General features: G+C 45.5%; 2 protein-coding genes across 10 annotated transcripts in view; one reads left to right on the forward strand and one right to left on the reverse strand.

Moving 5' to 3' along the window:
* The first annotated feature begins 16 nt into the window (after nucleotides 1-16).
* LOC121295245 (putative threonylcarbamoyl-AMP synthase) lies at nucleotides 17-4,295 on the forward strand. Its single transcript, XM_041219682.1, has 8 exons — nucleotides 17-143; nucleotides 312-416; nucleotides 997-1,106; nucleotides 1,686-1,880; nucleotides 1,991-2,153; nucleotides 2,626-2,791; nucleotides 3,213-3,307; nucleotides 3,628-4,295. Exons 1-8 carry the CDS (start codon nucleotides 140-142, stop codon nucleotides 3,726-3,728), a joined length of 939 nt encoding a protein of 312 aa, XP_041075616.1. The 5' UTR covers nucleotides 17-139; the 3' UTR covers nucleotides 3,729-4,295.
* A 10,209-nt stretch (nucleotides 4,296-14,504) lies between these two features.
* The window catches only part of LOC121295485 (muscleblind-like protein 3), a 36,067-nt gene continuing 23,898 nt past the window's right edge, over nucleotides 14,505-26,673 (reverse strand). For 3 of the 9 annotated variants that reach the window (XM_041220141.1, XM_041220140.1, XM_041220142.1), the window contains 10 exons: nucleotides 25,297-25,461; nucleotides 24,272-24,472; nucleotides 23,827-24,057; nucleotides 22,651-22,704; nucleotides 20,527-20,689; nucleotides 19,853-19,888; nucleotides 18,812-18,919; nucleotides 17,586-17,680; nucleotides 16,171-16,244; nucleotides 14,505-15,122 (listed from right to left, as the gene is read on the reverse strand). In XM_041220141.1, the coding sequence (XP_041076075.1) occupies nucleotides 16,188-16,244; nucleotides 17,586-17,680; nucleotides 18,812-18,919; nucleotides 19,853-19,888; nucleotides 20,527-20,689; nucleotides 22,651-22,704; nucleotides 23,827-24,057; nucleotides 24,272-24,472; nucleotides 25,297-25,461 (1,110 nt within the window). In that variant the 3' untranslated portion in view covers nucleotides 14,505-15,122; nucleotides 16,171-16,187. The remainder of the gene's footprint in view (nucleotides 15,123-16,170; nucleotides 16,245-17,585; nucleotides 17,681-18,811; nucleotides 18,920-19,852; nucleotides 19,889-20,526; nucleotides 20,690-22,650; nucleotides 22,705-23,826; nucleotides 24,058-24,271; nucleotides 24,473-25,296; nucleotides 25,462-26,673) is intronic. The other 6 variants (XR_005946933.1, XM_041220144.1, XM_041220143.1 and 3 more) reach the window with 6 other exon arrangements.

The following is a 26,673-nucleotide window of genomic DNA, read 5'->3' on the forward strand; positions in this document are numbered from 1 at the left end:
TGTTTTCTGGGTCGTTGACTGTGTGTTAACCTCACCCCCCCACCCACCAGACTCCGCGCACAGGATCAGCGATCCCTCTCTTCATGGGTTCTCCGTTGGCGCAGTGGCCTTCCTCGTCATCAACGCCTTCATCATCATCATGGGTGAGTCACGGTCTCTTCCACTGATCAGTCACTCCCAGTCCCTGGCAGTCGTGTGATAATCTATACAGAAGGTCTGTAATCGGATGGGGGCCCTGTGCAGCAGTACTTCCTGTCCCTGCAGTGTGTGAGGGTGTGTAACACTAATCTCTGCCCCCCCATCTCTCTCAGCTGCCTACTCCAATCTGGTTCTCCTGACCCTCTCTGTTCTGATGGAGGGGCTCATCGTCTGCTTCCTGTTGTTCACGCTGCACACACTGCCGCTTCCTCTCGAAGGTCAGCCCCCCCAGCTCCTCTTGACATCTTTTTTTACTTTGTTCTTTTTGGTAAGAAAGTTCTTTTGAAAACGGTATGGTCCTGTACCAACACTGGCTTCCTTTTGGCCGTATTGAGAAACTGTTCCCATGGTAACAGTAATGGGACCTCGGAACAGAGGGGGGTGTTAAAAGTGTAAATTCTCTCTAGAAATCCTGTGTTCATGCAATAAGAAACACTGGCAATATTATTACTATAGTATTGACAACCAGTTCATTTGTGAGTCTGTTGCAGGAACATTGTACCTGATTTATCTGACTTGTGCTCAATTTATGGTGCTGGCATTTAGTGTCCCAGGAAGGCATATTGAATTCCCGGGACACCTTCCTCAAAACCAGGGCGATCCAGGGAAAACAGGAACAGCTGGTAGTCCTAGGCAACAGAAGGATACCAGTGCAGAGCCAAAGGGTGGCATGATGGGGGATACTGATCTACCTGTAGATTTTATTTTGACTATTTTATTCTGTGTAAATGATTGAGCAAATGACTCGTTTGACCATTCACTCATGCATTCTGTGATTCAGTCAATTTCTCCACTCAGGTGTGTTCCTGGTCCTGTTCAGTGTGGTCTGTATGTATGGAGCGACTGCCTCCTTCGCTAACTACCTGTTTGAGAGGAATCTCCTTCCAATGGGACCCCCTCTGATCCAGGTGCTTTACACGGCAATCACTGATCAAAGAGTCCGCTGCTTTCTGACTACTATTCAGCATCCATAGAGAGAGGCATCTGCAGTAGAAAGTATCAAACGACAGCAGAGATACTGTTCTGCTCTTTGTCTTGCTTTCCCAGTGCAGCAACTAAAGAGGTTGTTTTTTTAATGGCTTGACGACTAAAATGGTAACCCTTGCTTAGAACCAATCATATAGTTTCAAAGTGTGTTTTAATAGAAAGCCTGTTTGGCTGTTTTGAAGTGACATTGTCTTCTCAAGACCTCTAACAGGTCTGCTGTTAACCTCCTAAGATAGATAAGGAATTTTTCAAACAGTTTCTTCTTGAAATACATTTGAGAGTGACCCACGAGGAAACTGACCATTTGGATGACCACTTCCAACCTGTCAGTAAAATGTGAATCCTGTTTTGTGCACCTCATCGCAAAAATAAGAAAGTTTGCATCTTTTCGTTTGTAGGACACAACCAAGCGAGTCTTGACGCATGCTGTAATTGACCGGTCTGTCTGTCCGTCTCTCTCTCTCTCTGTGTTTGTCTGTCTGTCTCTGTCTGGGCTGCAGGCTGGGAAGAGTAACAAGGGCAAGCTGGCCCCCTCACCCTGTCCCACCCCAGGCTCGCGGCAGACCAGCGGCCTGCAGCGCATCGCGAGTATTCTGGAGTCCGGGGGTGTGTGTGGGATCCCCTCGGACACGGTCTACACACTGGCAGCCTCCTGCAAGCACCCCGCCGCCATCGAGCGCATCTACAACATCAAGGTGATTAGAAATCTGACAACAGACTTGCCACCATTGTTTGCTACCATTTTGGAATTTAGTGGGGCCCATCGTAGTTGATCAAGGTGTTGATTGGCTATTTTCTCTCGTAGGACCGCCCCCTGGAGAAGCCCATCTGCCTGACGATTGGTAATCTGGAGCAGCTGGAGGCGGTGGCCCCGCCCTTCAGCCCGCTGCTCTGGGAGTTCATGAGGAACGTATACCCTGGTGGGATTGGCTGCATCGTCAGGAAGGGGGAGTGGCTGAAGAAGCTGGGTGAGCGTCTCCACAGAGAATGTTTAAACTGCAGCGCAGCAGTTACATCGTTCCCCTGTGAGCTACACAACACTCCTTAACCTCCCACTAAAAGCTGGAATTGCTCAAACTGTTATGCAACATTTACAAAACCTCTAATGATGCAATATCCTATAAAACAACAGCAGTACAGCATTAGCTAGTCTAAAACATGTCCCATTTGTAGTAGCTTCTAATATATACCGTTTAAAATACAATTTTTGTTCTTTCTTGTCTTTCTGCATAGGGCTTTCCCCCTGTTCTTAAAATGCACCTCCTTTATCTGCCTGAATATATTTAAATGTTCAGAATATGCATTTCAACATTGTTCTAGAGAGGCATGGCTTCAAGTGTAGAAGTAAGCCTTTCTTTTCACGCACTGCTGCTGTTCTGGTGGTTCTCAGGCACGGCACAAACCTCTCATTTCAATCCCTCCTCCCCCCCTCCCATCCAGGTGTTGGCCTGGCCTATGACTATGTGGGAACCAAGGACAGCATCATGATCCGCATCTCTGACCTCACGGTGACCACCCACCTGCTGGACATGACCGGCCCCCTGGCCATCACCTCGGCCAATCCCAGCGGGCAGCCTGACAGCACCCACCACGACATGGTCGTCACGTAAGTGCATGGAACCGCCCCTCTCCTTGACCTCTCAACTAACAATGTTCAGCCACGGCTTTGAAAACAACTTCATGGGATTTCTCTTGACTGACACATTAATATTGCAGCCTCTCCCCGGCCAGACGTCTTTCAACACCACAGATCTGTACACAGTACTGCAGAGTGCAATCCTGTTGCAGTTTGTGTGTGCCAAAACACAGTGTGAAAACTGTAGCATGAAACCTGCCCGTATTGAGGCTTTGACACAGTAAACGAGAGCAGTGCTGTATCTAGTAGGGGCTTTTCTTTACTTGCACCCTAATAAATCAGTATCCTAGTATCAGTATACTGATTGCATGAGCTGATTGCATGGCATCAAGCCCCATGCCTTCCCTCTGCTCCCTGCACTGACCCGCTCTGCTCTGCATGTCTGTTCCAGGAGGCTGGGAGACAAGCTGGACGGGGTGCTCTGTGACGGAGACTCCACGGAACTCGTGTCCTCCACTGTTGTCATCTGCACCAAGATTGATGAAGGTACTGACCTTTCTTTTATACAGAGCTCCTTCCACATGTGCACCTCATGCACCGATCAAGGCAGCCTGTCTGCAACACCACAACTGTCTAAATGACATTGTACAAATACAATTCATTAGGCTGTCTGTTCAAAAGAAAATGCATTTGTGAACACTAGTGTAATCAATGCTATGCCTATCACTGCAGTTTCAGTTCCACAGCAAAACAGCAATGTGTGTCGTATCAGCATTTCTGTTTTAATGCTTAATTGCCCAGTTTACTGGAGAGCTCCTGTAAAGTCCAATGACTAGCATCTTTACCTGTCGTTTCTGCCCCTGTAGGAAAGCTCTCCTTCCTGAGAGAGGGCGCTGTTCCTGCTGCCAAGGTGCTGCAGATATTCGAGAGGGTCAAGAACAAGATGAACTTCACTGAAGCAGCATAGCGTCCCTGGGGCTTAAACAGGACAGCGCTGCAACATGGGAGCCGCTGGGGCAGCTGCAATCCCTTCCCTTTCAAGCACTTGCAATGAGGCAACAGATCTTAATGCAAGGGGGCTCAGAGTCTAGAGACACCAAGACCTACTGAGCACAATTCGTTCAGACTTGCAGTTACTAGTTACTGCTGCTTGTAATTACCCCTACTACCTGTCAAGCTCTGGTTTTAGTATCATTTTGTAACACACATGTAGTTAAATAGGGACTACACTGGATCAAAACTGCACAGCTACAGTAAATGACAAATAATATTTGCCGCTACACTGTAACTAGTGGCACTAAAACTAGCCACATTAATGTTCTGTACAGCCAGTCCACAGCTGCATTTAAGGACAATATGTATATATATGTTATAATAGTACAATTAAGCAATAATACCCAACACATCAGAGGTTCTGAACAGTTTTCTTGGCAGTAATTGCGTGGGTTTATTGGCTGATCTGTAATTTCTGGTATTTCTTGATGGGAAGGGTTATATTGCTATTCTAAGTCAATAAAATCATTTCTTATATAGATTTGTTTTTGGTGCATATTGAAGTTTTGTGTTGTCGTGCTGGGGGAATGCTGGGATACGGTTGTAGTTTTGTGTTGCCGCGCTGGGGGAATGCTGGGATACGGTTGTAGTTTTGTGTTGCCGCTCTGGGGGAATGCTGGGATACAGTTGTAGTTTTGTGTTGCCGCGCTGGGGGAATGCTGGAATACGGTTGTAGTTTTGTGTTGCCGCGCTGGGGGAATGCTGGGATACGGTTGTAGTTTTGTGTCACCACACTGGGGGAATGCTGGGATACGGTTGTAGTTTTGTGTCACCACACTGGGGGAATGCTGGGATACGGTTGTAGTTTTTGTCGCTACACTGGGGGAATGCTGGGATACGGTTGTAGTTTTTGTCGCCACACTGGGGGAATGCTGGGATACGGTTGTAGTTTTTGTCGCTACACTGGGGGAATGCTGGGATACGGTTGTAGTTTTTGTCGCCACCCTGGGGGAATGCTGGGATACGGTTGTAGTTTTGTGTCGCCGCTCTGGGGGAATGCTGGGATACGGTTGTAGTTTTGTGTCACCACACTGGGGGAATGCTGGGATACGGTTGTAGTTTTTGTCGCTACACTGGGGGAATGCTGGGATACGGTTGTAGTTTTGTGTCACCACACTGGGGGAATGCTGGGATACGGTTGTAGTTTTGTGTCACCACACTGGGGGAATGCTGGGATACGGTTGTAGTTTTTGTCGCCTCTCTGGGGGAATGCTGGGATACGGTTGTAGTTTTGTGTCACCACACTGGGGGAATGCTGGGATACGGTTGTAGTTTTTGTCGCTACACTGGGGGAATGCTGGGATACGGTTGTAGTTTTGTGTCGCTGCCCTGGGGGAATGCTGGGATACGGTTGTAGTTTTGTGTCGCCGCTCTGGGGGAATGCTGGGATACGGTTGTAGTTTGTGTCGCCGCTCTGGGGGAATGCTGGGATACGGTTGTAGTTTGTGTCGCTACCCTGGGGGAATGCTGGGATACGGTTGTAGTTCTGCACTTCATATTGTGAATTTGGTACTAACTGTTTCTGGGGTCCCAGTAATTTAAACAGCGTCTTTGCTGCATCAGATTGTAGCCTGAGCGGTGCTGATAGATACTACTCTGTTACACAGAAGTACTGCAGGTTGTTTTGTTAATCTGTGTCTGATTTGTACAATTTCAAACTCCAGCAGCACCCAGCGGCAATATCCTTATAAAAGTTTCCCACAGTAAAAACACAGCAAAGTGTAATAAAACACAGTGAAAGCATGGTAAAGAACTGCGAGGTATGGTACAGCACATTAATAAACATGGCAAACCAGGGTTACCTACAGCAAATGCAGTGTAACCATGGGAAAACTGCAAAAATACGAGGGAAAATACTACGGCAACTTTAATAAGGGTAGCGCTTGTAAAAGAACAAACAGTAAAATACAAATATACAGTAGAATCTCATTGAATTAATAAAGGACTGTGATTTTAAAGTTTAAGTTAATTGAAGATGGACCGAAGCGTGTTTGTGTGTGTGCAGTAAGTGAGCGACTTTTCAGAAAGAAGTGTGTTGGAAGTTTGACACACGGCACGAAGCAACAGCAAACACAAGCAGACCTCCCCCTGTCCCGCTCACTCCCTTCCCTTTACAAACACAAGCAACCTCCCCGTCCCGCTCACTCCCTTCCCTTTACAAACACAAGCAGACCTCCCCCTGTCCCGCTCACTCCCTTCCCTTTACAAACACAAGCAGACCTCCCCCCTGTCCCGCTCACTCCCTTCCCTTTACAAACACAAGCAACCTCCCCCTGTCCCGCTCACTCCCTTCCCTTTACAAACACAAGCAGACCTCCCCCTGTCCCGCTCACTCCCTTCCCTTTACAAACACAAGCAACCTCCCCCTGTCCCGCTCACTCCCTTCCCTTTACAAACACAAGCAGACCTCCCCCTGTCCCGCTCACTCCCTTCCCTTTACAAACACAAGCAGACCTCCCCGTCCCGCTCACTCCCTTCCCTTTACAAACACAAGCAGACCTCCCCCTGTCCCGCTCACTCCCTTCCCTTTACAAACACAAGCAGACCTCCCCGTCCCGCTCACTCCCTTCCCTTTATAAACACAAGCAGACCTCCCCCTGTCCCGCTCACTCCCTTCCCTTTACAAACACAAGCAACCTCCCCCTGTCCCGCTCACTCCCTTCCCTTACAAACACAAGCAGACCCACCCGTCCCGCTCACTCCCTTCCCTTTACAAACACAAGCAGACCTCCCCCTGTCCCGCTCACTCCCTTCCCTTTACAAACACAAGCAACCTCCCCGTCCCGCTCACTCCCTTCCCTTTACAAACACAAGCAGACCTCCCCCTGTCCCGCTCACTCCCTTCCCTTTACAAACACAAGCAGACCTCCCCCTGTCCCGCTCACTCCCTTCCCTTACAAACACAAGCAGACCTCCCCCCATCCCGCTCACTCCCTTCCCTTTACAAACACAAGCAGACCTCCCCCTGTCCCGCTCACTCCCTTCCCTTTATAAACACAAGCAGACCTCCCCCTGTCCCGCTCACTCCCTTCCCTTTACAAACACAAGCAGACCTCCCCCTGTCCCGCTCACTCCCTTCCCTTTAAAAACACAAGCAGACCTCCCCGTCCCGCTCACTCCCTTCCCTTTACAAACACAAGCAGACCTCCCCCTGTACCGCTCTCTCCCTTCCCTTTGCAAACAGCAGCGCTTCGTTTGTCAACCTCAGTGCTGGGGAAGCGCTGTGTTACAGAACCTCTCTAGATGTCTTCCGGTCGGTCGGTCTTGCCACTGCAGCTCAGCTCAGCTCAAGATTCCCTACCACTTTGTGAAGCCTGGTCATGTAAGCTCCCAGTCGCTGAGTGACAATCAAAGAATATTTTGACAGACAAAAAAAAAAAAAAAAAACTCCAAACACAACTGTATTTTAGTGCTTTATTAAAAGGTCAAAAAATATACAGAATATATATATATATATATATATATATATATATATATATATATATATATATATATAATATATATATATATATATGAATACTGAAAAGATTAGCATGAAGCACGATTCTAAAGCACATACAAGCACTACAGCTAATATAGCAGAGCGAGAGAGAGAGAGAGAATAAAAAAAAACTCAAAAGCATTTCTCTATCCAGTCAGTTGTAGGTGAAGGGGAGGGGACTCCTGGTGTTATGGCTTTGAGAAGACTACCTGCACCAACTAGGGGGCACTGCAAAGCATCTCTCAGATCCAAACTACTGAGTTCTATACAGTACACTCTCAGATCCGCAGCACTGAGTTCTATACAGTACACTCTCAGATCCGCAGCACTGAGTTCTATACAGTACACTCTCAGATCCGCAGCACTGAGTTCTATACAGTACACTCTCAGATCCGCAGCACTGAGTTCTATACAGTACACTCTCAGATCCGCAGCACTGAGTTCTATACAGTACACTCTCAGATCCGCAGCACTGAGTTCTATACAGTACACTCTCAGATCCGCAGCACTGAGTTCTATACAGTACACTCTCAGATCCGCAGTACTGAGTTCTATACAGTACACTCTCAGATCCGCAGCACTGAGTTCTATACAGTACACTCTCAGATCCGCAGCACTGAGTTCTATACAGTACACTCTCAGATCTGCAGTATTGAGTTCTATACAGTATACTCTCAGATCCGCAGTACTTAGTTCCATACAGTATACTCTCAGATCCGCAGTACTGAGTTCTATACAGTATACTCTCAGATCCGCAGTACTGAGTTCTGAATACACAGTACTGAGAACGATGAAACCGACTGTTGGGTTTTTCGGCAGTTTCAATGCAGTGCAGTTCAGATTCACCCCACACCCTGCCAATATAAGGTCATCGCCCCCCAAGTTGCCCATTTTGTTACTCTGAGCGTCAATAATACACTTTTTAAGATCTGAAATTACAACAAGGGTCTGGGGGTCTCCCCCACCCCCCCCCCAAATCTGTCAAAAGTTCCCCTCTCCTCCACCTCTTCTGATAGGATACAAGCGTCATGGCAACAAAATTATTGGCTCCCAACACTACCGAACAGCATTAAATGTACAATATCGCATAAACAGAGCCTTTCCCTGTGAGCGTGTGTGTGTGTCTGTGTGTGAGCGAACGTCTGTGTGTGAGCATGCATGCGTGAACGTGCCTGTGTGAGCGTGCGTGCCTGTGTGTGAGCGAGCATGTGTGTGTGTGTGTGAGTGAGCGTGCGTGCATGCGTGTGCGAGTTAGACCTGGCGAGTTTTATTTTTTCTGATTTGCATAAAGAAAAAAGTTTTTATGAATCCTTACTACTACTTTTTTTTTCAATTAACTGAAAAAATACAAAAAGATTTGGAAAAAAACTAAAATAATGATTTAAAAAAAAAAAAAAAAAAAAAAAAAAAAAAAAAAAACCCTAAATAAAACCCCTAGAACGAGTTCCTTATCTGAGTGATTCGCTGTACATATTCACGACACTGTGCTGAATGCAGATCATTAGCATTCACTTTCAAACTAAACAGCTCCATGTGCGTCTGACAGAATGAATTCACAGGGCACAGCTTCCCAGAACAGTCTACCACTTCACGCCTTTTGAATTGAATTACATGGGTAATGCGATCGAAATGCACGCAACGTGCAAGCACACCGTGTTTAAACCACACAGATCTGGAATTGAATAAACTGGGGCTCTGCTGTCCTTTAACATCACGACACTGGCACTGTGCTGAGGGGTGACACTCTGCACCCACCACCAAGCAAACAGCCCAGTTTCACTGGCCCTGCGCTCGGTGGCAACATCTTTGGTATCAATTCATGAAGCAGGGGCGGCGATCAGCTGTTCGCTCGCGGTACGCAGTTTGCACTATGAAAACTTTGCTAATGATGTCAGTTCTAGGTCTGCCAGTTTTCTGATATTCCCGCATTCATAAACAAACATGCAGAATGAAGATTATTAAGACTGACAGAAGTATGCTACACTGTAACAATGGGAAGCAGTAGGCATCGATGAAAACTGGACCTGCCTGTCATACTGTATGCTAGAGCAAAACTACAAAGCTTTTTTACAACAGCGAAGCAACATCATGCTTTCAGATACGTTTTATAGCGAAAAACCCCTCCAAGCTGTGGTAACGCCTAGCTCTTTTACAAACGCTCCCCTGCATTAATAACAACACAGACCTGTTTTTTATATTCAAAATACATTCTGAATATTTCTTTCATTAAATTATGTACATAAGTGCAAATAGGGTGAATATCACACATTCGTACACTGAACTGCAGCATATGCAAGCTTCATCAACACTGTGAACCCTGGTGGAGCACCGGGGGGAGGGACTGGCTGCAGTGCATCTGGACTGCCCCGTGTAAGAGCACTTCATGGACAGGAAGGTTTTAAGGAGGGTATGAAGTATCACACTTATATTAACTAGACTACATTTGCATTGACTTCCAGCGCATCATTTCCTGTTTCGCTCATCCCATCCTGGCAACCTTTTAAAATTTACAAGTGTAACCACCGACCTGCCCCCATGCAGCACTCTGCCCCCTAGTGGGCATAAGAAGTGCGTCAGTAAGAAATATCACAGAGAAAAAAATGGGGGTGTTTGTTTACAGCCCCTGGGCGGGGGCAGGTTAGAGTTTGACCAGACGCACGTTCCACTGTTACACTGAGGCCACAGGGGGGATTTCAATTTATAAGATTAAAATCCCCTTCCATCCAGTCAAGACGACAACCACTGCTGTGCTGTGGGTCCTAAGAGCAGGAGAGGCGGCTGTATGTCTTGCACGACAGAATTGTTACAATCCCAGGGTGCCCTCTGCTATTACAGACACAAAGTCCGATTCCCCACCACCACAGATTCTAGTAGCTATAAAACCCAGATGCAAATTCCATCATCTTTGAAACTCCTGATCTAAAAAAAAAAAAAAAAAAAAAAAAAATCTACACGCCTGGTCTCCAGGGCCTTTGGATTACTTTGTTTCCCTTTACAAAATATTCAATATAACAACAAAATCGGTTTACATGACAGTGTCTAACTGTACCATTTCTTAATAAGTTAATGCTGTTGTACATTATAAATTTACATGTGAAAAATGATTTACTTTCATTCCACAATTAAGGTATACAAAGGTAGCCACATTGCAGTTTTGTTGCCATAGCAACAACAACTTAACATATCATAGTCAACAATGAATCTATCATTGTAAAGAGTTCCATACAAATAGATTATTCAGTTACTTTGTCTTTAAACTGTAAACTACATAAACTATTTATGAAGTCGAGTTCATATTCCATTCACCATGCTTCAGTATGTTCGATGTTTGGAAAATCAAATGCGAAATTTCTTTTTTTTTTTTTTTAATTCTTAGAAAAAATACAATTGTTAAGATTCCTAAAATAGCACTAAGCACGCCTGCCAAAACATTAATCACTAATTAACTGCGATAAAAGTTTATAAAATAATAACGAAAAAAGCTATTTTAAAAACTTAAAACAAATGAGAGCAGTAATATGTAAGAAAGTGGTGTGACGAGTATGCAGATGTGTAGCTACTGTATAAGTGTGCTATTACTGTATTTACACTTGGACTATGCCAGCTAGAGACTCTTAAAGAGACGGTACAGTCTTTAAAAGCTGCACTTAAAAGGTCTAAGGCCCCCTACCCAAGAGGCACATGGTTATAATCAAGTCATTTTCCTACAAAATCCACCTCAGCAGGATTCGAAAGGCATGATTCTTTTGTGAAGCTATAATCACGAGAATAAAAAACAGACAAAAACAAAAAGCGGGTTTTCAAAGTCTCACATACTCTGTGTGTTTCCATTTCCCCTTCAGTCTGCGTGTCAACGTTTGCTTTTCAGTGTTTCATAACAGAACCCTCCCCTTTCTCTCGTATCTAATTAAATACGGTCCTGTTAAGAAGTAGCATTCTCTGTTAGAGTTTGGGAACTAGAAAGGCAAATCGCTTTATCGGGGCTAGATGTGAAAATTCCACTGCCAGTCACAATTTCGGGTACTTCTTTTTTTAACAGAGCTCCCCGCAGCCTGAAGGTTACCCAGTTCCTCCTCTAGATTGTGCCAAGCGGTTCAGGAGATGCAGAGACACAGTCCCGTCACGCACTCAAGCTCTGGGGTCCCCACTCGAGACACTGCAGCACTCCCACCTCCTTCAGCAACCAGGGACGTTGAAAAGAGGTGAAGAAAAGAGCTGGACCTGATGTCTAAAGGCCCTTGTAAACGAGCTCCCCAGGCTGCTGCAATGGGTGACCTCCAGCTGACTGAAACAGTGTCATTCTGACAGCATTTAAAAAAAAAAAAAAAAAAAAAGTTTTTTTTGTTTGTTTTTTTTAACAATTTCTAAAAAAATGTTTTACTCCAGGTAAAAAATCCCCCCACCCATCATCCCCCAGTCCACATCCTCGCATTGAAGGGCCAAGAAACCCACACAGTTCAGCTGGGTCTTCAACACAGTTTGTAGAATAATAATAATAATAATAATAATAACAACAACAGAGAAAACAACTTTGGATCATAAATTAAAACAAAAAATTGACAGGGTGTACACTTCCTTGGAATGCATGAAAAAAATAAGTGGGCTTAAAAACACTCTTAGAAAAACAACAGCATGTGTGTTTAGGAGTTAGAAAAATCTGGGCTTTTAAAGGAACCTATTAGAATAAACAACAGCATGTGTCGAATTTTTGTGACAACAGAGAATCTTTTTTGTTGAATCGTAAAACACACGCAAATATCTTCCTATATAAGTATATATTATATATAATATAATATATAGACTCCATATGCTAGGCAATATATATATATATATATATATATATATATATATATAGTTTCTCTTCCTTTTCTATGTGCAGGACCTGCAGCCTGTTCCGGCTGCTCTTTGGATCCAGGGCTTGGGTGGGGCAGGCTGAGAGACGCCAGGCTGGGCAGAGAGTGCTGTTCTGGGCAGCCAGGAAGCAGTGCGTGGGTAGCATGGGTGCCATTGGAGCAAACAACTATAATATGCACAACTCTAAACAGTTGTGCATATTATAGGGCAGCAACGGGCATGGATTATGCAGAGGTATATGCAAAAGCATATTTAATTTCCAGTGACTTTAATTTCTATATTGTTTAGCACTGCATGAATACGTGCTCCGCGAGTCACGTCTTTCTTGCGTGCTACCTGCAGTAATGTCCACGAGTCCTGTGAGCACGCACACTGCTGCACACTCCAGCGTGGTTCACTCTCCAGCCTGCCCCAAGCCCTGTCTCTCGCAGCACAGCGGGGGGAAAGGTCCGTTCCGTTTAGAGTCACTGTTCCAATTCAGGGACTTTTTTTCTAAAAGTAAAAATAAAAAGATCACTACCGTGATTTAAGATCTAATTTAAAGTCTCGACGACTAACTTACTGAAAACTACAGGCAGAAAAGTACCAAGTCAAAGTCATTGCACAGCGAATTTAAATAGTGCTGCCTGCACATGGAGCTCCGTTCCCTCAGGCTCATTATGTATATACATAGAAAAATGGTTTCCATTTCTTTCTTTTTTTAGTGCTTCAAGCTTTTCGATGCTCCAACCACCCATCCCAACCCACCCAGGGTCTGAAAATCTACCAATCCACCCTGCATATCCAAACTGAAAAGAAATCTACATCAGCCACTGGGTTGGTAAGTGAAAGAGGGGTGCAGCTATGCCAAGCTGTGTGCTGCCCCATGCTGGGCTTTGCCAATAGATGGTTTGTGAGACCGTCTCTGGAATGCCTCAGAGTCTCATTACACTCAATGGCTGGTGGTCGCCCCTCCCCTAATAAAAACCTCTCCCCTTCTGATTATTACCCAGGACCTGTCGCTATGTCTGGTCACTCACACCCTGCTCACTCCCCATGGGTCTGGTCAGGCCAGCGCAGCTGCCAGCCTACAGATGAGATCAGCAAACATGTCAAACACATGGAATGCAGGATCCCAGCCTCCTCTCTCATCTCCTAACCTTTAAAAAGGTGCTTTTCACACACCGCCAAACCAAACCCACAGCCACCACATAACCCCTCCAACCTCACGAGAAGGGAACAAATAGCAATGAAAAACAATACAACTCAACAGTGCAGTAAAACCCCTTTCCATTTCCACAGAGAGAGAGAGAGAGCGAGAGAGAGAGACAGAGGGGCCGATAGAAGGGTCCTCTCCAGCCAAGCTCGGAAGAAATAGTGCTTTTAAACTTCAGCTCATGAACTTTTTATCAGGCACTAACACAGGCTGAGGCTACAGCCATGGCCAAAAATTTAGCATCGCCTAGAATATTAGGATTGAGACTATTTACACCTTTTATTTAACATCATGTAATCAAAGAAACTATAAAATGATGTCGCAAAAGTCTACCGGAAGCCATGACAGTAGTCCAGTATTTCACGTTAGGTGTGAAATGTCACAAAGCGATGCGTAATTCAATATGCCAACGTAACATTATTCAGCAGGTTTCATTTGACTTTATCAAGCAAAATGAGTTCATTCTATAGGGTGATGCAAAACTTTTGGCCATCACTGCAGCATTCACATGATCAGACTCCCACGGCTGTCCAGACTTCGATTATATTTTTGTTTCCGATGCATAAAACAAAAGGACAACTTGCGTCCATCCCAGAATCAAAGCGTACCGAGCCAACAGAGGACCAGGGAATGTGATCAAGTGCCCAACCTTCAAAATATACAGACATACCCTTAACACTGGCTGCACCCAAACCCATGCGGGTATGCGGCTGCGTTTGAACTTTGCGGGTGAACGACACGCGCTGCTGCAGGATTGGACACCGCTGAGATGCAACGCTGTCTTGCTTTCAGGGGCGTCCTGAGGACCTGCTTATTGACTAGCCGGGCTTGTGGGCAGGTCAGTATTTTGGACCTGGACTGGACTAGACCAGCAATCCCAGGTTGGTACGCCATCGGCTGGTTTCACAGACCACAGCTGAAAGGAGTGCCGGAAAAAAAAAAAAAATCACATTTTTAATTTTTTTTTTTTTCCTCCAATGTATAATTTACAGCGTCCGGGGCAGACAGTTAATGTAATAACTGGAGCGAGGTATGAACTGGCTTCATTTATGGTATCATTTTAAAAGGCTCACCATCCTTGAGCTCTAGGAGAACCAAACAACGCGTGCAGTGAAGGTGCTGCATTTCCAAGTGCCAACCTCTTATTATTAAAAGCATAGGGTTTGGGTGCACTCATCAAACACTTACATTATTATCAACAGTATGATCCCCACCACCCTTTCCCCAAACAAACACATATACTTTGATGTAAACATAACAGTAATAACACTTTTTTCATCTTCTTTTTCTTTTATGAAAAATAAAAACCAGACACAGGACAATAAAAAATATCCATTTCGAATATTCTGTAAAAGCAAGAGTCTTACGTCGTTTTTTTTTTTTGTTTTTTTATAACCCTATTTGAAACCGCTTGGGAGCCGGTTTTTTTTTTCCTTCTTCCTTTCTTTTTCAAGTGAAGTTTTAAAAAGGCTGCTCTTTGTTTTCTGTGCGCAGGACAGGACAGCCGCTCACCCTGCCTCTCTGCGCGGTGAGCATCTCACACATTGACATCCGTCTGGTACTGCAAACGTGTCTCTTACATCTGAATTATTCTTACATTCTTCTTCTTATCATCATCATCATCATTATTATTAATCACTTGAATTCTTTTTTTTTGGTTAATGTGTCGTCTGGATTAGGCTTACTGTGGACTTTGCCGTGGGGGCACTCGGGTTAACTTAGTGATCGGGTTTCCATGGAAACACACCTTACGGCTGCAGAACCTCGGAGCGCCCGGCCTGAGGAAAGAACAGAACAGGAAGAGATGAAGCAAAAACAGAAAACAGTCTGAGGTGGTGAATCCGAGGCATGTGAGGGCTGTGCTTGTGTGGTTTCAAACAAAGGGAAATAAACTACTTTGTTACTAGACTAGGTTTCAAATCTTAACAACGTTTACTATTTATTAGTTCCAAATACCAAGCATTACATTTTATCATCGTTTAGATACAATAACATGCCAGTAGCATTAACAGAGATAAGGCAATTGATGAGGTTGCCGTCCCCTGGGAGCGAGCCTCAGGTCCTGATGATCTGGAGGTATTGGGAGCTTATATCTCTGTATATGCTTCTATTCCTGGGCTGGGACACACACACACACACACACACACACACAATTGGCTCTTAGCCTGCGTGACTATAGTTTGTTTCTGTTATCTTATTAGTTATGGGTGTCAGCAGTAAAATTAGTTATTCAGCTGTTACTCCACTTGAGTGCAACCAACCCCTAACTACTCTCTTTTACACCGTGGCTGTGCTTCATTGCTTACCCTAGTTTTCCTTGCTCACACATTCCTGCACACATCACTCAACATTCCAAGCCGAAGGCCAAGTGGGTTATTGCCTTAGCAACTCAACGTATGCCAAGGTCACCTAATCATTTCCCTTTCCCTCCATGCTGGCTAGACTGCTGGGAGAATGGGAAATGCCTGGTCAGCAGGACATCACTGTCAATGCAGTGCACTGGAACGAACACTTTCTAATTATCTTCCAGTCTTGTGAAGCGAAGTTCAGGACACTTCTCTACATACACTGCCCCCACTCCACCCCCCTCTATACAGCATGACCTGTTGTAGGCTGCATAGCTGCGGCTCCCATTTGCTCCACAATGCCATTACAGGCACTCACATTCTAGTGCCAACGAGGAACACACACAGCACGGCCTCTTACCACCTGCAGCATTATGAAGGGGGAGAAAATAAATACAATCCTGCCACCAAAGAGGAAGCCTTACAGGCAGCACGTGAATGAAAAGTCATGCTTTACCAGAGCTATTTAAAAGCAACGTACTGTTCAACTAGCCACGGCTACATCTGAGATACAAACATGTTGCTGTTCAGTTCATCGACGGACAACGTGGGAATCTGAAATTGAAAAAAATAAAACAAATACAAACATTAATCGTAAAGTTACTTGTCTACCGATATTTCAGGCACCAGAATAAAGCAGACAGCATACGTGTTTTAAAAGAGAGCGATAAATCGTCACAAAATGTTGTCATATTTTATTTTACTGTTTTCTCGTTTATTTATTTATTTTTTTTATCTCCAAGGAGATAAAAAAAAAAAAAAAAAAAACAAAACAACCAATTGCATCTTGAAGATGTAGTGACGGCAATCTGAAGTCAGTTCATAAGGAACCCCCACCCTCCATCCCTGCCCTCTCAAACACACTGCGTGCGTCTCTCATGGGACAAGCCAGCTGCTACAGCGAGAGCAGAGTGTAACAGCGACACCGAGGCAGCCTGCAAAGGAACAGGGGCAGCCTGCAAAGGAACAGGGGCAGCCTGCAAAGGAACAGCAGCTGTTTTTTTCTGCTGCAGTCCTTGTTTGCTGCAGCTATTGCAACCTTTTGTAAATATTTGTAACTGAGAATCTGCATCCCTACAGTGAGAATGTAACTCTCATTCAATCTGTTTTTTGTTTTGTATGGCTGATATCACTATGTAACACAATTTTTGTTCCTGGGTAGTAAGTGTTATTTCCTAATTGCTTATGCCTCAAAAGTATAGAAAATGGCTATTATTCTCCACACTTTGCTTTTGTGACCAGGACAGTGATATTTCAAAATATCACTATTTCCAATGGGAAAACGGGCAAATGTGTGTCTTTTCGTTCACATAAAGTCAGAAAAAAACAACATATGAATCCAAAATTAACATGTATTTATACTAAAGTAATAAAAAAATGACTACAAAAGATTTAGAAGTGAGTAGTTTTTCGAGATTTACGATTATACTGTATTTATATGAACGAAAATACACAAATTTGCCCGTTTCCCATTGGAAATAGTGATATTTTGAAATATCACTGTCCTGGTCAAAAAAGCAAAGTTTGTGGGGAATAATAGCCATTTTCTATACTTTTGAGGCATAAGCAATTAGGAAATAAGACGTACTACCCAGGAACAAAAAAATAAAATAATTTGTTACACAGTGAATTCATTCCAGTAAATCACTGGTTATTAAAAATAAAGTTGTTTTGGAACAGTTTAGAACAGTTGCGCCAAACTTTTACTTGGTCCATCATAAAGTTTCTTGTCTACGGCGGAGCGGGAGGGTTCCAGAGAGTCAGTCACTTCATCTTGTGCTGTTTTTTTTTTCTACAACAATAGCGGCATATTTAAAAACAGAATGAAGCACAAGTAATCAGAGTCGAGCTGTCTAGAGCTGGCAGTCTACAGTAAAGCCATTTGAAAAGGCAAACCTGATCAGCAGCCGCAGACTCAGCGAAAGGGACACTCGTGACAGATGCTGCTGCTGAAGTAACAGTGGAGGGCGTAGCACTGTGGATCATGGGAACTTTCAGAAGGGAACCATGGGAGCGAGAGGCAGGAAGGCGGAGCGGTATGGTAACCATGGCAACATATGTGTGTGTGTGGGGGGGGGGGGGGGGCGAGGCAGATCACAGCGACAGGTCATGTGACATCACCATGATGATTTAGCCACCAGGATGCAGGCATGCATCGACAGAAAGGAACAAAGGACAGCATGGGAAAAGAAAAGAAACGAGAGAAAAAAGGGGAAAGCCGATTACAATCTGAATAAAAGATAACTGAAAACATGCAGTACATTTATAGCACAGAATAATGTATTTCTAAACAAACACCACCATGTGCATTCCTTAATACAAACCTAATCCTGCTTCACACACTGCACAACTCATACACACCTTTCCAGAATCCTTACAACACAGCAAGCGGCCAGACACACTGCACAACTCACACACACCTTTCCAGAGTCCTTACAACACAGCAAGCTGCCAGACACACTGCACAACTCACACACACCTTTCCAGAGTCCTTACAACACAGCAAGCTGCCAGACACACTGCACAACTCACACACACCTTTCCAGAGTCCTTACAACACAGCAAGCTGCCAGACACACTGCACAACTCATACACACCTTTCCAGAGTCCTTACAACACAGCAAGCTGCCAGACACACTGCACAACTCACACACACCTTTCCAGAGTCCTTACAACACAGCAAGCTGCCAGACACACTGCACAACTCACACACACCTTTCCAGAGTCCTTACAACACAGCAAGCTGCCAGACACACTGCACAACTCACACACACCTTTCCAGAGTCCTTACAACACAGCAAGCTGCCAGACACACTGCACAACTCACACACACCTTTCCAGAGTCCTTACAACACAGCAAGCTGCCAGACACACTGCACAGCTCACACACATATTTCCTTTGTTGTATCCGACATGTCTCCAATTAAAGTATTGGACTTGTTCCTCTTTATAAATATATAAATAATAATAACCTAGATATAGCAATGGCTTTTGCATGAGGGAGGGGGTAAATGAAGATCACACTTTTCAGAAACACAGAAGGAAGTTATCTCCTGTTTGAAGTTTAGGGGTGGGGTGGGGTGCAATATGGGAGGTGTAACACACACTGAGATGTCCCTCACCAGTTAATCCAGGCATTGACAGGTAGCGGCTGTGGGGGAGCCTGCAGCTGCTCCAGTCCCGCCTCTCCCAGTTGAAGTCATTGCCAGGCATTGGGGATTTGAGGAGTCCTACGATGAGGGGGGAAGGGGAGTAGTCAGAGAAAAAGGTCACAGTCCATTCCAGCCTATAGCCAGGTTTCCTGGCACCAGTGCAGCATACAGAGCAGCCTTCCCCAGGGCAGGGCACTGCAGAGCATGCTGCTGTTCTAACCAGTGCAGCCTTATCTGTGCGCAAAACAATGAGTGCAGATCCTCTTCTTGTGATTTCAGATCTCAGATGCACATTTAATGAGCTGGTTAGAACAAAACAACAGGACTGGATCAGCCCCTCTCTGTCGCAGCTTTAGGGAAGGCTGTTCACAAGGAAAGTGCCAGGAGACAGTCAAGCGATGACTGGATGCACACAAGAAACCCATCCACCAATTACGCACACACACGCACACACAACTAGGCTCAAACACACACACACACACACAGAACACTAAGTGCACTGTGTTAGTATTCAGAACTGACCAGGGCTGTATCTGGGGATACTGACAGCACACAAGTAGGCGAAGTAACAAATTCTTGATTTTTTAAAAATAAGTAAAAAGCAAAACATGAACGATTGGTTTTATATGTTTCACAGACCCCGATTAGAACTGATCTCTGACTATGTGTCTAAAGGGAATGTTTATTAGTCCATTTTCTTTTCTATATGTTCCACTTTTCCAAGCAAATGGGTGTATTGTATATCCAGCAGCTTCAAATTCTTTAGTTAAGTCTGTCAGTGAAACCGCTTGGTTCTGCCCAGGCAAATCAGACGAGCCTGTGCTCTTCGGGGGGTACTCCTGTGCTCGTGAGAGGTGAAAGGGCAGTTTAGAAGAGGCAGGGTCAGGATCAAACAGCTTATACCCAGAACCCTGTCAACTGCCTGTCAACTGCCAGAACCCCCCCCCCAGGTACAGTCCATTGGTACAATCCGATGTGCCAAGATGGAGATTTTGAAGAAGGGGAACCTACCAACGCCAGCAGTAGGAGTCATGCACAGAACAGACCCTGCAACATCATGCAGTGAGGTGGGAAAGGGGATGGATTTCAAAGGGGGACAAAAAAAAAACATTTGTTAGTGAGTCTCAAAAGTGTAAGCAACAACAGTAAAAAAACAAACCAAATAGAGCCTGAAAAACTGCAGTCACAGGCACAAGACAGGCCTTCTGTTAGCTACCCTGGTGTGGGCGTAGACAAGCGTGTATGTGCTTGTGTGTGTGCTTGTGTGCGTATGCGTGCTTGTGTTTGCTTGTGTGTGTGCTTGTGTTTGCTTGTGTGTGTGTGTGCTTGTGTGTGTGTGAGTGCTTGTGTGTGTGTGCTTGTGCTTGCTTTGTGTGTGTGTGTGTGTGCTTGTGTTATATACCAGGGTTGGAACAATCAATCATCTCAAGTTAAAATAGGATGAGCGCTACTTGCTACCTCCCTCTTCTTGCTGCTACGATTTCTCATAAACAGAAAGAACTGCTAGCTAGGACTGAAGCGGCAATCAAACCAGGAAACATTTTGATTACTGAGGATTGAAAATTTGGACCAGCCCTAGTATGTGCTTTTCTACCAGGAATACCTAGAGCCCATGAAGAAGATCTCACTAGTATTATATTTCTTCATTCGATGTTTGCAACGTATCGCTCTGCCCCCGTCCTCACCTGCTGGTATGAAGGCTGGCTGCTGCATCTGCATCTGCATGTTAGCCAGGGCCTGCTGGTAATGAAACATGCTCATGCTGGGGTTGAAGACAGCGGTACCACCGTTGGCTTTCTCGAGCGCCGGCCTCTTTGGTAACGGCTGCAGGGCCCCTGGCGGAAGAGCCTGTGTGCGGGGGAGAGACAGAGCGAGGCTGTGAGAGACAGAGAGGAAGGAGAGAGGCCAGCCTGCTCACTCACGCCCTCACACTCTCACACACACACGCACTGTAACTGCAGTGTTGCAAGGGCCAGCACACTGCAGTGAACTGCAGGTAGAGTGGACAGGCTAAAAGTGATTCCAGCATTGACAGCTCCAGCTGGCACAAGTACTGTATCTGCTCAGCTCTGTGTTTCATTATTCAGCAAAGCACAAGGCACAATACCAAAGCAGTCTAGAGACAAAATGTCCATTTATTTAACTAACAGTTTCAGTGCAAAGGTTTGCTACACAAATGCTACACAAATAGCATTAACAAATATTTCATTTTTGTAACTAACCGTACAATAGTTGTAATGCAGTTCAGTTAGATGCAGTTAACATGGGGCTGTGCAGGAGAGTATTACAGAGCAGTAAACTATTCAATCCTGTTTCTTTTTATGTGCGCACAATGCATATACTGTACAAGTATAACTTGATTAACTACATTTTGAACACCCATTGAAAATGACACAGGGTGTGCTGCAAAAACACATCTTGTTACAAGTTTATGTTTTTAATTGAATGGTTTAATTGTTCATTTTCTGTGTGAAGCGCTTTGGGATCCTTGTGATGAAAGGCGCTATAGAAACGTGAACAGCATTGTACTGTAGTGTACTGTAGTGTTACTAGGACACTATTGATCACAACACTGTATATTGTATCAAACAGATTACCAAAATACAATTTAGCTAAGATACTGCACTGTTTAAGTGCAGAGCACTGGTAGAGGAGGTAAAACAGTGAAGAGTCTCTGTTATTGCAGCTTCCTCAGGATCATGCTGCATGGACACAGACACAGAGGCACGGCTTGGAGTTTGCACTACAGTTTCCCTACATCTCCCTAGCCAATCCAAAACCGCACGCATCCAGGTTTTCCAGGGAACCGGAAACCGGGATGGAAATAAGATTCCCACTGGATAGCACTTCGAGACGTTCCTGTCTTTTACTGGGAGTCTAATAAGACACACCTGAGCTTGCTACCAAAAACACAGGAGCACATATTAAAACCTGGAATGCGTGAAACTGCTATGCAAAAGGAGTCTTATTAGCATCTCTGAGAAAAAACTAAATCAAAGGTTTTTTTTTGTTTTGTGTGGGGAGGGAGCATGATTAAAATATTCTATATAAAAGACACAAAATGGTTTGATGGATGAGGATGCAATGCAGTTCTAAAAAGAAAGTCATGCTGTAACTGGAAGAGCACTGCTTGTTTCTTCTACGCCCACAAGGGGGGACAATGCACCCAGGAAACACTGCCATCAGGCTACTGAAACATTAACCAGGGAGTGGATAATAACAGGGTTGTGATAAACAGGTCAAGTGGACGGTGTGCATTCCCCTTGCAGGGCACGTGAGAAGGGCACTCTGGCTGGACAGGCTGTGCAATGCTGCACAGTAGTAAGAACTAGCACTTCTGAAGACTGTTTTTTTCTTTGTTTCTTATGAGTCAGAAAGTAGCCACACTGTTCACTCTCTGTTTGTGGACAGAAGGGTTGTGTAAATCACTCAAGCAACAAGCGTAAAGATATAAGCTTGGAGAGCAAAGGTAACTAACTGAAAAAGAAACTGGCTGAACTGCTTAGCCGGCTATCTCTTTATTCTGCTGTCTGCCTCACACATCGTGAATTACACAATGATGAAACAGCGAGGGAGAGCTGCAGTCAAACATGTGTTTTTAGGTTGGATAAAACCAACCTTACCCACAGCAATACAAGCTTGATGTGACCCCACCCTCTAAATGCAGTGATGTGTTTTCAGCACCGAAATAAACAAGCAGTGCCCCTCACGGGACTGTCCCAGAGACAGGTCCAGTCAAGTGATGAAGCAGCAGGTCGTAAACTGCACACAGGCTACATGCAAAGCAAGAAGGTGAAAGGTGAAAGTACCAGGTCAAGGGTCGGCTGCAGGGGTCGCTTCAGGGATCGGGCGTCTGGCTGGGTCTGAGTTAGCAGGCAACGGGCGCATGACGGCAATGAGCGAATAGGGTTCAAGCATAATAACAAAAAGGGCAAGCAGGGGCGGGCCGAGGGAGAGCAATGCATTGTGGGGAGGATGAAAAGGGCAAGGGGAGGGGGGAGGAGAAAAACACAAAAAATGCATTAACAACACATGAAGGAGGTGACTGTCGAACAAAAAAGAAATCAATCAAACTCAAATGAATTACAGCAACCAGCAACCACACACATATATATATATATATATATATATATATATATATATATATATATATATATATATCAGAAACCAGAACAGAGGGAGGCAGTGCAAACGGAGCTCAAGGACTCAAAGCCTATCTGAAACAAATGCTCTTTTTCTTCATTATACTGTTTACGAAGGGTTGAATTGCAGAGTTTTTAGGGACATATTTACACACATATATATTTTTAATCAGTCCCCATATGATGTGGCCATGCATGAAAGGGTTCATTTAAGGTTTTTGAATTATTATGTGGCACTAGCCCTGAGGCTCCTAGGTTAACCACTAAGATGCTGTGTAGACACAAGAGGCTTATGGGGGGGGGGGGGGGGGGGGGGAGGGGGCAGCAGCTGAAACCTCACAGAGAACAAACAGCACCTGCTTTTGTTAAAGGCGTCAAAGGGGTGATGAAGTATTGCACAATTCCAAGACCCGCTGCATTATTTAAAAGCGCTTTCACAAAGGTACAATAGAAAAACAAAAAAAGGTGCAGAATAGTCACAGATAAATAATTTAAAGTCAAACAGTTCACAGAAAATACACAAAGCAGCTAATTGGGCTGTAACTGACTTTGGGAAGCATGAATAGCAGATGAAAGCAGAGGATTTTCAGCACTACCTTAATTGTATATGCACCTCACAACAACACATTATCACTGGGGTGGGCTTCATAAGGGACTCCAGAGCCAAACCTCACAGTAAGTGGGACTGGAATGTGCTGCAACTATTGGCTAGGCTTTGTAATCTTCCCTTATGATTTTAAACACTTTGAGCATGGTGGGAGGCTGCAGGTTGTGGGTGCACTAAGTGCGAACAGAGATGTATCCTGGCAGCTTGGAGACAGAGCCGACCCCGGGCGCTCTTACCATGGCAGCGTTCTGGTTGGCCTGGTGCTGAGCTGCCTTGATCTTGGCCTGGAGATGTGTGGGCGGGTGGAAGTACTTGCACTTCTCACGGCTGCAGCGGCCCTTGATGTAGTCCATGCACACGACCACGGAGTTCTCACAGCCATCGATCATGGCCATCTCCATGGGGTGGGCATAGCGGCAGTCGGTCTCCCCCCTCGTGCAGTTCCCCCGCTGGAACTCACGGCACACCTAGAGGGGAGGGGACAGAGTCAGGCACGGTGGGCCTCACAGTCAGACAGACACAGAAACAGGGCATACTACTGAGCCTGAATTTCCTGCCCAGCGCATTATCTGACCCGGCCTGTGATATCTGAGCTATGAGACCCCTTTCACCTGGCCCTCTTGGAGGTGGGAGCGGTGCATTGAGCTCCTCTCTCTTAAGCGAACGTTGCCTGTGCCGTACCTCCAGCTTGTCAGTGCGCACGTGCTTCTGCCCGGCAGAGCTGCCCCCAACAGCCACAGTGGGGTTCCCAGAGACCAGCATGGGAGTGTTGGGGAACAGCTCGGGAACCAGGCCCATCCCAGAGCTCATGTGACTCAGGTATGGGCTGAAGGAGGCCATGGCGGGGCTGGTGGCCAGGGAGGACGTCATAGGGAACGTGGTCTGCAGAGGAGAGAGGGAGCGAGAGGCAGAGAGGAGCAAAAAAACAGGTGTCAGTAGAGCCAACAGCATCAAATCAGTGAAATGACTGCGATGCCATGTAATGCACAACTGACCTTGCAAAAATTTCCTCAGTCATCACCCCTCCCCATGGCTATACTATACTATAGTATATTATACTATACATTTACTGTGGTTTGCCATGTTTTCAATATGCTTTATCATAACCCAATACCTCTCTGGTCATTGTAGTGCCCTCTACTTTTTACTATGGGAAACTTTCAGTTTACATAAGTCAGAGTACACAATTAAAGAACATAAGGGGTAGGCGACTACTGCAAAAGCAAATGCATGCACATGAGAAACTTGTTTAACGTGTCTAATAAAACCGTCCCGCTCAGCCCATTTGTCAAAGAGCAGCAAAGTTAGGCTGTCAGATAATTTAACCTAAGATGTGATGCATCAGAAATGCAGAGTCTGTCACCGAACTCAGTTTACAACAGATTACTGGCAGTGCCTGGATTTAATCATGGGCGTTTTAAACAAGAGAGACCACAAGGGTGAACTGCAGCCGAATCACTGCTCTTTCTTGGTCTCTTTTCTGTTTATCTGGTTAGTTCGATAGGTCTTGGGGCAGATTTATATCAATCCATGTGTTACAATGGTGATGAAGCTCACCGGTTGAGCAGCTAGTACTGCCGTTTCATTAAACTGGGGTTATACCTTTAAATGTTCCTGGTTGGCATACGTTTTGCACGAGTGGCACTAAAACCTGGACTGGTCTCTCTCTCCCTCTCCCTCTCCCTCTTCCTCTTCCTCCCCCTTACCATGGGCTGCAGCTGGGTTCCAGGCATCATGAATTGCATCTGCTGTGCCATCATGGCGGCTGCAGTCTTCTGGTGGATGAGGTTGTTCCTCCCGTTGATCTCCAGCTGGGTCTTCAGGTGGGGTGGGGGGTGGAGGTACTTGCAGTTCTCCCGAGTGCAGCGGCCCTGCAGGGAGAAAACGGGAATCCGTTTTTAAAACGCACTCCCACTTCTGGGCAACAAGGGTTTTCTCGTAGTTGCATGCCAATTCATATACTGGGAGTGTTTAAGAAGTATTTAAAAATCATCCGGTATTAAATAAACCCAATCATCACTGTGTTCATTAGAAAATGAGAAAAGCTCCCCTTCCCCTTTACAACTGAGAACCAGCACTCACTGCGGAAGTGAACTGCCATTTCACTCACAGTGAAATGAATCCCTGCAATGAACCGCACTGTACTGTCAGCGGGGATCAAAACATCTGCACCAGACTAACAGCCAGGTAACGGAAACACGGGAGGTTTGACTCTGTATCTGCAGTCATTCGGTGCTGCACACAGAAGGCACAGCACGGTCTGAAAGAGGGGCTTTCTCCCCTCGCCTCCCCCTAAACAAGGACCAGCTTGAACAGCCCCCTCCGAGACTGCTGAGATAGCTGAGATATGCTTGTCTGCCTGCAGGGCGGTAGGCTGACTTTCTAGCTGTTGGCGATAAGGGGAGCGCATTTTCTCTACTATAAATCCAAGACAGCCTGGCCGCATGTGTATACTGCAAAACACAACCAGTCAGCACAAGCAAGAAGTTGCTCGCAAACATGGGGGAGCGAGGGTCTTATAAAGCTGCACTAAACTCGATTATCGTTTAATACAGAAGCCCCACACTCCAGGGGTGATAGACACGGTTTATTCCAGACAAGGACTCTTCCACTGCAGCGTCCCAACGTGAAGCGAGTGCAAGCTGAAAACGGACTCCTCATGCAACAAAAGAAGCTTCGCGAGGAACCGCGTCGCACTTTAAGAACCGCGTCCTGCCGTTCAAGAACCGCGTCCTGCCGTTCAAGAACCGCGTCCTGCCGTTCAAGAACCGCGTCCTGCCGTTCAAGAACCGCGTCCTGCTGTTCAAGCGCAGCAGGGCCAGACAGGCCAATAATGAACGAGCGTGGGATTGTATTCTGTTCTGGCGTAGGTGAGCTACAGTATGGTGCTGGTAGCTGTCCTTCACCTTTTCCAGCACGGCTCAAACGCACCGGACACAAAGGCACAGCTTGTTCTCGCTCCTTTTTATCTGCTGAATCGATTTGCATTTCCCAAGTTCACCCTCACCTTGAAAAGAATCCCAGAATTGTTCTTTTTAGCAGAGGCCTTGCACACTAAGAAATGTGTGCTGTGTGGCTGCCTC

This window comes from Polyodon spathula, chromosome 20 (genome assembly GCF_017654505.1).
Source record: "Polyodon spathula isolate WHYD16114869_AA chromosome 20, ASM1765450v1, whole genome shotgun sequence".
Lineage (NCBI taxonomy): Eukaryota > Metazoa > Chordata > Actinopteri > Acipenseriformes > Polyodontidae > Polyodon > Polyodon spathula.